Below are 11332 nucleotides of genomic sequence, written 5' to 3' on the forward strand. Positions count from 1 at the left end.
CTAAAACAAAAAATCAATGACAGTGAAGTCTGCATATTGATAGGCAAATTTTAGCGAAAAGTTTCTTCTCTAGTTTTATTTGTGTATTTTTAGAAAGTACAACCCAGCACAATGGTTGGGGCTATGTTGTGTACGTACGCTTCTTACAAAATCCCAGATGGGTAAGTATATACTTCGTGAAGCAGTTGTTAGAACAGATGCATTGCCAATCGGGGTTGGGTTGGCTTTAGTTGAAGCTACTGGGAAGTCTTTGCAGTCGGAGCGCCTCGGGTTTATTCAGTCATGCCCTACAAGTGTTTGCTCTACTAGGAATCTATTGCAGATCCGGAAGTCTTCAAATCCTGTGCCGTTGGACAAGGACTTTCTTCACTCCGAACTTTTAGTTCTCACCCACTAAAGGCACGCCCACTTTCTCCCTCTTCCCTCCCCGTGAAACCGCCGCGAAGCATTACTTCGCGAGGTGGACTGCGCTTTAAACGAACAACTCTTCCGTTCTTCGCATCTTCCTTGCGTGCTCCGCCTTTTCAAGTTCCTCCTGTATTCTTTTGATTGCGGAGTTCACCGTGAATCAGTTTTCCTCCGACTCCAACATTTCCACGACGATGTTCTGCGGGCTTAGGTTGGTTTTCAGGGAATATTCCCGAACCCTCTTCTCTGCGAAAAATCGTGGGACAGTCGGACATAACATGCTTCGGGTCCTCAGGTATGCAACCACATTCAGGACAAAAGGGAGTATCATCCAGCCTGAATTGGTGCAGATACTGCTTGTAATCACCATGTTCTGACAGGAATTGCGTCGGATGGTAGTTAATATCGCTGTGTCGTCGCTGGATCAAATTATTGGTCCAGCGACCCCTCTGCGAGTCATTCCACCATTGCTACCACTTCTCCAGAAACTCTCGTCTTGCCGCCTTTCGGTATTCTGCATCCTTTTCAGGAGGATTCATTTTCCTTGGTTGTACAGGCAGCGGGTCTCACTTGCCAGAATGTCTATCGGGATCATTCCCGCAATAACACACGCTGCTTCGCCTGATATTGTTCTGAAGGCGCTGCGCACCCTTAGCGCCACTAAGCGGTAAGTCATATTTACCCTCCACCGATTACTCTCGCACGCTAATGCTTCCTCCCAAACTGGTGCCGCGCATAATAGTGTGGAGCGAGCCACTTCGGCCACAAGTAATCTGCGACTGTATCTTGGGTCTCTGATGTTCGGCATCACCCGCGCTAATCATAAGCTGGTATTTGCCGCTTTCTCACAAGCATAGTTCTGGTATCCCTTGAAATTGATTTTAGCGTCAATCATCATCCCTCGGTATTTGATAACCGGGTTCGAAGCGATGATGTGACCACCAACACGAATATTAACCGTATTCCTCTTCCGACGGTTGGTAATCAAGACCGCCTCCGTCTTTTGTTCCGCAAGGTCAAGCTGAACCATCTCCAGCCACGCTTTTATGGCGCTAATAATTTCGTTAGCGTACACTTCAACGTCTTCGGGTTGTTTCGCGACGACGACCACAGCTAGATCCTCTGCAAAACCGATTATCGTTGCCTCCTTTGGCACGGGAAGGACAAGGACCCCATTGTACATGACGTTCCACAGAAGAAGACCCAACACTGAGCCCTGTGGTACTCCTGCGATGACGGTGTACTGCTTGGATCCCTCATCCGTGTCGTAACAAAGTGTCCTCTTCGAAAGGTAACTGCCGAGGAGCTTAGTTAAATAACTAGGGACACCCGTTTTAGTCAATACTCCATCCTTATATTCAATGATAGGGAGCAGTCTATTGTAGATGACCCTTTCGAGCATCTTTCCTACCGTGTCGATGAGGCAAATCGGGTATGATGATGGGTGTCCTGGGTGGCAAAACAAGTTTTTGACCGATTTGGTTTCTTTTTGGGGGTTTACCTCCCTTGGGTTGATTGGAGCCGGCGCCGCAGTTTCCACGATTTTGGTAACTTTGTTTACCTTCCCCTTTGCCGACGAGAGGCCTTTTCGCGTCCTGTGAGGGTCCGAAAGAATCGTTCGCGCCCCCACTACTCCTCCTTTCAATCTTACCGCCCTTTGGATTTCGACGGGATGTCACTTGTGTTGCCTGGGTGACGTTTGATTTCTTCGAGGAATTTTTCTCCTCCTTGGCACTATTATACAGTACACGAATGATACGGACCATGATTTTGATGGCCTAGTGCACATTGTGTTTGTCCTTTATAAATTCAGACAACTCCACTATTTTACCTCCGAGTAGGGCAAACGTCGATTCGTCCGGATTCTGACACTGCTCCTCTGTTTGGTTTTCCGACTGGGCACATCTGTATTTATTAGCCTTCCGGGAGCTTCCCTGATTTCCTTCCTTCGTCGACGTTATTTCGGAGGGAAGGAAAGTTTAGAAAATGTGCATAAATCCAGTTAGGTTCTACGCTGTTGTGGGAAGGAGGCAGAGGGAACTGGTGAATTTACGTTCCACGTTTTCAAGGACAAGACAATCGCAGTTACGAGAGAGGGTCGCCAGATCACGTGCAATATTCGAGGGTGCTTCTCACGAGGGAGTTGAAAAGAGTTAGGGGGGTTGGATGGACTCAAAATCAGAGGAGGAGCGAAGTGTAAATCGTGACAATTTTGTTACTTGATTGGCGAGTTCGAGGCAATGAATGTGGAAGTGGAGCTGATTGCCGAAGGTGATTCTGAGGACTTGAGTGGACTTCTGATATGGTAAGGAATGGATGGAATGAAAGCGGAAAACAACTTAAGGTAGTCGGAATAGGGGGCGGCTGCGGGACGACAGAGGAGGGCGTGAAGGAACGGTTTTTGCAACCATGACAAGAAACGCGACAGGATCGATTCGAAAGGTAAGAGGCAAGTCATGATACAAGTGATGTGGGAACGCTGAGAGAGGTGAGTTTGGCCAGAATTATCTTGTAATTTACAGTGTCGAAGGGTTTAGCAAAGTCAGTGTAAATAAAAAGTATGTATTTCCTGTCGTGACTTTAGACATTTGGTGAAAAAGTTAGTGTTGTTGGGTAAGGATGTAATCAATCTCACCGTACGTCCGGTTGAGCCACGCTGTCCATCTGCTTCTTAGCTCCTTTTGCCAAGAGAGTTGGACCACCACCTCTCTTAAGTTTTCGCCCTTCCACCTGTAGATTGCTTTACTCTCCTTGGCAAGGGGGGATCATTACCGCGATCACCATCACTGCTGGTTCTGGTTTTGACTCTATTGTCAACTCGCCGATCGATATGGAACACAGGGTCGGGATTCTGACCACTGATTTCAGGAGTACTTGAGACCAGAAGTAACTCAGTCCGCGATGTTGACAATAACCACAACCCCAATGAATTCTCCTGAGACAAATGAACTCGGAGGGTTATCTCGGTTCCCTGTGGTGAGGCTGAAGCCACTTCAGATTAGTCGCCGTGCACATTCAGATCTGATCGCCCAAGGTCTTGTAGCATTCGCCTACTGCATCATGACTTGCAATTCAATGTGAATATAGCGTTTGCCGGTGTCATCACTTTGAGGTTCTCCTTAGTGGTGACTCGGCCGACAGGGTTGCCTTAAGACACATTAGACTTTAGCTGTTTGACTAACGCTTATCTGTAGGTCAAGCCGCACTGATGATATTGTTTCTCTTTTCAGAAATGACTTAAAAAGATACGGCGAGAAGTGGTGGTGTAAAAAATCAACCGGGGCTAGTCGCTGGAAAGGCGGCTATAACGATAGGATGTATGTACAGGACCAAGGCAGCGCGGAAGACAATGATAAAGGAATAGGGAGAGGTCACCGAAGACGCCATCTAGCCAGCTCTGACCACGACAAAACCTGGTGGTCGTTTGATTTAGATAAATGTTATCGTATTGATGTTGTTTTTAACGCTATGAATAGATGCGAGTGGTATAATGGTGGAGCCAGGGGACCTACGATCACTCTCAATAGATTGAAAGCAAAAGAGCTTGAAACCGATGAACAGTGGAACGCTAAAAGATTTGAAAAGACTTACCGGCAGACAACGCCGCATTACCATCCATATGTGAGACATATCGGCAGGACATATATTGGAAGTGATTTTGGCTGGTTGTATCGAACGCATCTGCAGCATTTCTTTATGGTGAGAGGCATAGAACAATATAGCATAAAAGACGGGATAACTCCGGATTGGCATGTGCAGGAGAATGATTGGGTCTGGTCGCCGGACAAGACACCACCAAATCTACCAGCACCAGTAGTTCCTTATCCACCTGACGATCAACACGCGGTACCAGATGACCCAAATAAACCACTACCACCGCCGCCGCCCCCTCCTGCACCTGTCGATGTGGTAGTCGGCGATGTTGCTCTGCTCATTCCATTATTAGACATGGCTAGGACGGATCTGACAGAAACGTTGGATGATCTGAAGAAGTGCGTTGAGAACCGAGGTAACATGGCGAGAAAAAAGATTATAGCTTGTGGGAAATATAACACGGCGTTGGAACAATCGTTAAATGCAGCCGCGAATAAGTACTCGAGCCGGGTATCATACCTTGAATTGCTTAGCAAGGAGTGTGGAGAAACTCTGAAAATACTTTGCACGAAGTACGCTGAAGGTGGTCTCGTGATAAGACCACAACAACGAGACGTCCAAGCAAACATTCGCCGGATAAGCGCCCAAGGAAACTTGCTTCATATCAAGCAGGTCAGTGGTCGTCTCCCTCCGTTGACCAACATGCAAAATCGCACCGATCGGTCGGCGCAGCAGACTCTACAGAGCCTCATCAATCAGATGAAGTTGATTTGCAGAATGGAATAAAATTGATACATATTGAGCAATATTCATACTTACCAGCACACAACGTACACGGCACGTAGCGTATCAGACATATTATAGACAAAAGCATTCAGACAAAAGTATTCGTACGAGTATAGTCGTCGTATAAAAAGAGTAACCCAAAAATCAATTAAATCAATTAAATCAATGCTTGCTTCGTTGTCCATTTTCAATCTGAAAACTGAACGTTATTATTCGAATTACTTGACCGCCACAAACATTCACCAGGCGCACGAAAAAACATTGATCTAAACATGTCGAGGAAATGTGTTCATACTTACAGACACTAAACGTTTACAGCAGATAGTGTAATCTGCACAGCAGAAATATTTTCTCTGAAAATTCTGACATGTGCTGTGCAGTCTCTGTGCGGATACGCTACGCTGACTGCTTGTAAATATGAATGACAGAATACTTTTTTGCCTGATACGCTATGCACTGATCACGCTACGTGCTGAACACGCTACATGCTGGCAAGCATGAGTAGAACTTATAAGCTTTACTAACCAATATTGATTGTTAATGTCTTGATTTTATGGAATGAAATTATCTGTAAAGTTTTAATTACTTTCTGCTTTCATTTTTTTTTATTAGAACGTCTGAGTTTCAGCAAATTGGAAGGTTTTGCAGTATATTGTCTGTTGCTACTTAATTTTACAGTAGAGGAGAAATGTACTGCCAGCGGTTCGTTGGGGCTGTATATGGTTTCCTTAAACCCCTTCGTCCCTCAGGGGTCGTTAGCGACCTTTAACAAGTCGTTCACGATATGAAGAGTGACCCGCCCGAGGTGCCCGAGTAAGTAGTTCTGGCCCTCCTAGCTGACAGTGCACCAGCAGCCTTGAGAAAACCTCAGTGAAGAGCGAACCGCGAACGACCGGTACACCTCAGGACACGCTGGGGGTCCCGCTCTCTGTCAACGTCGATGTGAGCCTGACTCTACCAAGGTGGCAGCCCCTTCGAGACCCTGGTCGGGTAATGTGTATTGAACCGGTGTTAGTAGACCGCGTTGCCCCGAGGGAGCGCTGATCCGTCTGTGAGATCCAGCAAGTGGGTACGGTAGGTAGGTATCAGTGGCCGTTCCGAGGAGCCCAATTAGCGCTTTGGTGCGCCGTTTTGATGCCACAAACTCCTAAGACCGGTACTGCTGTTATGAGAGCAGAGAAACAGAGGCTAGCTGGGTCGGATCTTCAAAGCCAGCCCGTAGCATTCATGAAAGAAAGCAGCTCTCCTACCCTGCAGCCAGAAATCTCTCGTGAGGTCCCCAAAGAATGGTTTACCCAGCGTCCGTAGCTTGACTCTAGCCAAAGCCGGGCAATCGCAGAGAAAGTGCATGAGGGTTTCCCTTCCTTCTCCGCACCTTCGGCAATGCGAGTTGTAGGGTATACCGAGCCTGGCGGCATGGTCCCCTATGGGCCAGTGCCCCGTGCAGACCGTCGTAATCTTGAATGCATTTGCACGCGTCTGGCACAGGAGCTCTCGTGATCAGGCTATGCTATAAGCGGACCGCATTCTCCTTGACTTGGCACAGCTTGTAAGCCTTCGCCATCTCAGGCCGGCGGCTGCTAGGTAGTGCGAGTAGACTCGGCCCCCGACAGCCGCCAGCGGAACACCGACTGTATTCGCCGAGGGATTGCCAAGAGCAGAGCCTTGCCTGGCCAATCCGGAGAATGACCTTGAGCGTGCCGCCCAGATGGTTGAGCACGTCTCTGTACTGCCCCACCAGCCGGGAAGATGTCGTCGTTGAGTATAAGGCCTTGATGGCCGCTTGGCTGTCAATCAGAATGGCTATGTTACGCTTGGGGCTCGAATCACGTTCCAGCCATCGACAGACTTCCAATATCGCCAGTACTTCCGCCTGAAATACACTGGCAAAACCTGGGAGACCATACGACTTGGATACACCGTGTGTATTCGAGAAAACCCCCGCGCCGACTCCATAGGCCATCTTTAATCCGTCCGTAAATAATACCGTGTCATAGTCTTGCAACACGCAGCCGGTCTTCCACTTTGCCCTGGTTGGAAAGTGCAGCAAAGTTTCTCGTGAAGTTCAGCTTGCGTGTGACATAGTCCGTGGGGGATGCCCCGATTTCTCGAGGTATTTCATCTAGGATGTTGCTGTGGCCGTAGGGCTTTGCTGCCCAGCATCCGGACTCACGTAGTCTGACGGCACTGCACGCTGCAACATATTTGATGTGGAGGTCTAGGGGGAGGAGATGCAGGAGTACATTGAGAACATCTGTCGGGCAGGACTGCAGAGCCCTCGTAGCACCTGCACATACGGTTTTTTGAATCATATTAAACCTCGTTCTATTGTATTTCTTCTTCGAAGCCTGCGACCATGCAATAGAGCCGTACGTCAGGATCGGACGCACCACAGTGGTGTACATCCAGAGAACCATCCTCGGCCGGAGACCCCATTTCTTTGCAAAGGTTCTCTTACAGGCATAGAAGGCTATACAGGCCTTCTTAACCCTCAGTTCTATGTTCAACCTCCAATTTAGCTTAGGATCCAGGATTACACCCAGATACTTTACATTAGAGGAAAGAACCAATCTTTGTTCATTCAGCCGTGTTAGATGGAATTCAGGTATCCTTGGCTTGGTGGTGAATAGCATCAGTTGCGTTTTGGTTGGCCTTATGCTGAGTCCGCATCTTGCGACCCACAGGCACACCTTTCGCAACGGTCCTTCCATGATGTCGCTCATAATGGACAGAAACATCCCTGATACTAATATCACTAACTAGTCGGCGTACGCCACCACCTTCACCCCGCTGCTGTCCAATGTACGTAAAATTTTGTCCATTACTATTAACCAGAGCACCAGTGAGATGGCACCACCCTGGGGCGTGTCTCTGCTCACAGCTCTGGTCAAGTGGTTGCCTCCCAGATCGAACTGGATTATCCTGGTACTCAACATGGATGCGTGAGATACCCCTCGAATCCAATACCGGTCAAGGCTTCCTTGATTGTGTTGGTACTGACTTTGTTGAAAGCTCCTTCTATATCCAAGAAGGCAGCGAGGGTATACTACTTGTACTGCAGCGACTGCTCAACCGTGCCAATTACCTCGTGGAGGGCGGTTTCTGTGGATTTTCCTTTGAGGTAGGCATGCTGGGACTTAGAGAAAAGCGTTCTCTCTATAATCGTCCTTACGTGAATGTCCAGGACGCGTTCTAGGGTCTTCAGCACGAAAGAGGTTAGGCTGATTGGACGAAAGTCCTTCGCGGACTTATGGCCGCGCCTGCCCGCTTTCGGTATGAAAACCACTCCTGCGCGCCGCCAGGCCTGCGGTACGTATCCTAAAGTGATGCAGCTCCGGTAAATCTCAACAAGCCACGGCACAACCCTTTCCTGCTGCTTCTGTAGCATGACTGGCATTATGCCATCTGGGCCTGGAGATCTATTTGCGGAGAAGCTGTTTATAGCCCAGTCGATCCTATCCTCGGTAATTATCGATTTGATAGTCTCACACAGCTGGGGTTGCCTCAAACCCTCCAAGCAAGGTTCTCACTCACAGTCCTCCACGCTGGAGGGAAAGTGTGTTTGAACCAGCAGCTCCAGGGTTTCGCTAGAAGATTCCGTCCAGGAGTCTTCCGACTTTTTAAGAAAGGATGGATTCTTATGTTCCTTGGACAGAATCCTGCTGAGTCTCGCGGATTCACTGGTGCTTTCGATGTTCTTACAATAGTCGAGCCAAGACCGCCCCTTGGCGGTCCTGATGGCCGACTTGTACTTCTTCAGGCAGTCCTTGTATAGTTGCCAGTATTTTTGCCTGTAGCAGATGTTGAAGATTTCTCTGGTCAGTTTCCTGAGGCTAGAGAGATCTTCATTCGATCACGGTGGCAGTGCCTTTTTGCTGTACTTAGTGGGGCACGAGATTTTAAAGGCGGTATCGAATGCATTTTTCAGAGCCCCGACCTTTGACTCCAGTTCGTCTGTCGTGCCAATCTTTCCAATTTGCGCACCGGAGATTTTGTTCTTAATTATCTGACCAAACTTTCTCCAGTCGATCCTCCTGGGGTCTCTGAAGGGTTTGGAGACCTCTGTGGTGAAATCTAGACTGAGAATTATCCAACTGTGATCCGAGAAGTATCCCTGGTCAGACACTCCAGTCCTCCACCCTAAGAATCCCATTGTCGGTTAATAGGGTTATATCAAGGACCTCCTCCCAATCGTCACAGTTCTCCGAGCAGGGGAAATGGAAGGTTGGTGTACTGCCCCTGTTACACACCGATAGATTTGAAGTAATAATAAAATCAAGGAATGACTCACCTCTTTCGTTGATTTCGGAGCTACCCCTGCATTAGCGTCGCAGCCTATCAGCAAGTTGGCTTTCTTTGTTTCTATGGTGTACGTCACATGTTGTAGTTCTTTTGGCGGAGCTGATCGGTCATGAGCCAAGTAAGCTGAGGAAATATACACGTTCTCTGCCCCCACCTGCTCCAGCTTGACCACAACTCAGACTCCTCCTCGCAAGAATACATGCTCTAGGTCTATCCTGATCAGCGTCTCCTATGCTGTGGAATAAATTAAAATATTAGAGCCCTTTGATGGTTCGGTCGCCTCCGACCAAGGTCTCCTGTAGAGAGGGAAGACAAGCAGATTAGCCGAGGCGCACTTCGAGTGCTGCAAATTTATCTGCGTTACCCTCAGTATGATCTACTTGCATGGGGGGGTTCGTCAGTCCCCGTCGGACCGTCGATCGTCATCTCCTCCAACAGCTCGTTGGCGGCGTCGATTGGGTCTAGGTCCTCGTCCGGTTTTGCAGAGCGGAACACTTCTACCTTTGCATTCCTGACTCCGAACCAAACTTTATAGTCGGGCTTTTTCAGTGGCTCCAGGCATTCCTCGTTTATGTGGAGTAGTACAGGCTGGCTGTTTGTCTGAGGTGCCTCCTCCTTGATAACAACCCAGTCGTCCATGGGAATCCGGCGGTTATGAAGGCGCAGGAATTGGACGAGCTTATCCATGCGGATCTTCGGCAGCAAAATGCGAACGACCGGTCTCCTGTGAATCTCGTCCTAAGGGATGATCTTGAGTTTTACGCCCTCCCAGGCGTCGCTGATCTTAGCAACACACGAACCGAAAAAGTCTTTAGAGAACTGGTCCATGGAAACTATTACGTGGAACCCACGGACCAGCTGAGAGGAATCAAAGTAAGGGATGAGTCCCGCGGGTTTGCTTTCGGTGTCCAGGAGATGCTCATAGGCCATGCCCGACAGCTTGGCCTCAGCACTGGTCCACACCTCCGGGGCTAGTTTGCCGCTAGCAGAATTACCATCCACCAGTACCACACGTAAGTGGCTCCTGAGCACGTCGCTGAAGAGTTTCGCAGTTCGTGGCCCGGCAGCTGATGGTTGCTGCGCAATTTCCTTCGGATGTTACTTAGCGTCTGCGCTCTGGCCCACTCTGCTCCGCTTCTTATCTTGCTCGACCTCGTCTTGAGATCGATTGGGTTTCAGAGCGATGGGCTTCGCCTTCTGCTCGTCAGCCAGGCGTTTGCTATTGTACAGTACCGGCCTCCTTATTCTTAGTAAACTTGCTGAGAATATGTATGGCCTTCTGATACTGGCTCTTGAGCAGGACATCAGTGGACCTTCGCTTCTTAGCCGGTTTCCGGCGACCGACATTCTTGTCCGTTTTCACTTTCGAGGGATCCCCTGACGCTGAGGGTTTCGGGTTAAAAGTACTATGCCTGGTACTCGCTACACCTAGCATGACGGCAGTGGATTCCAGGCGGGAAGCCACTAGTCCGTCTGCCGCCTCGCTCCGGGAGGTTCCTGCGGTTGGTTTCAGCACAGCAGTGCCACGGCTGGCACCGAGTGTGCTGCTCTCGATGGCTACTGTATCCTAACTGGAGGCCAGCAGCTCGTCCTCCGATGATGCGCCTGGCATCACCCCCTCTTTTTCTATCGTAGTTTTTTACTTTCGGTTTTTGAGTATTGAGTCTATGTCTTGGTCCCACGAGTAGTCCGGGAAGAATGTCCACCCTGGCTGGCTCGGCTACCAGGGTCTTATTTGAAACTGAAGGTGCCCAAGGTATTCAGAGTTCTTATACTAAAGACCAAGCTCCCCATTGGCCATGCAGCCCACGGCGTTTGCTGTTCCACCTTGGCTTGGGGTCCTATTAGCACCTTCTCCGGTGCAGGGAGGATGATCTCCGGGCTGTTGCTTGGGCCCATCCCCCCGCCAGATCTACTTGCCCCTAAGACATTACCAGCAGATAAGCAGATCCTCGTCAGTTGGTCGAACTTACTCCCAGCCCGGCCCGGCCCGCCCGAAGATGGTTTCCAGCGGCCACCACGAGGAGCTCGTGTGAGGACTTGCCGAATTATGCAACTTTAACCTGAAGTATAACCAGACCAGACCGCCAACGAGTGCATATTAAATATTCATTCAATATTCAAACCTCGAAAGCGGCCAGGAAAATAATGTTGACGTAACACACCGGCCACTACCACCAGCGCCCCTTTATAATTTAAGTAGGTAGGATCATCATCATCAACGACGCAACAACCGGTACCC

At 49.1% G+C, this 11332-nt stretch overlaps 1 protein-coding gene across 1 annotated transcript; it reads left to right on the top strand.

Moving 5' to 3' along the window:
- Positions 1-5373, top strand: LOC119656771. The gene is made up of 2 exons (XM_038063355.1): positions 1-161; positions 3639-5373. The coding sequence occupies exons 1-2, from the start codon at positions 112-114 to the stop codon at positions 4786-4788; spliced, it is 1200 nt and encodes a 399-aa protein (XP_037919283.1). The 5' UTR covers positions 1-111; the 3' UTR covers positions 4789-5373.
- Positions 5374-11332: the final 5959 nt, after the last annotated feature.

The sequence above is a fragment of the Hermetia illucens genome, chromosome 1, assembly GCF_905115235.1.
Source record: "Hermetia illucens chromosome 1, iHerIll2.2.curated.20191125, whole genome shotgun sequence".
In the NCBI taxonomy this organism is placed as follows: Eukaryota; Metazoa; Arthropoda; class Insecta; order Diptera; family Stratiomyidae; genus Hermetia; species Hermetia illucens.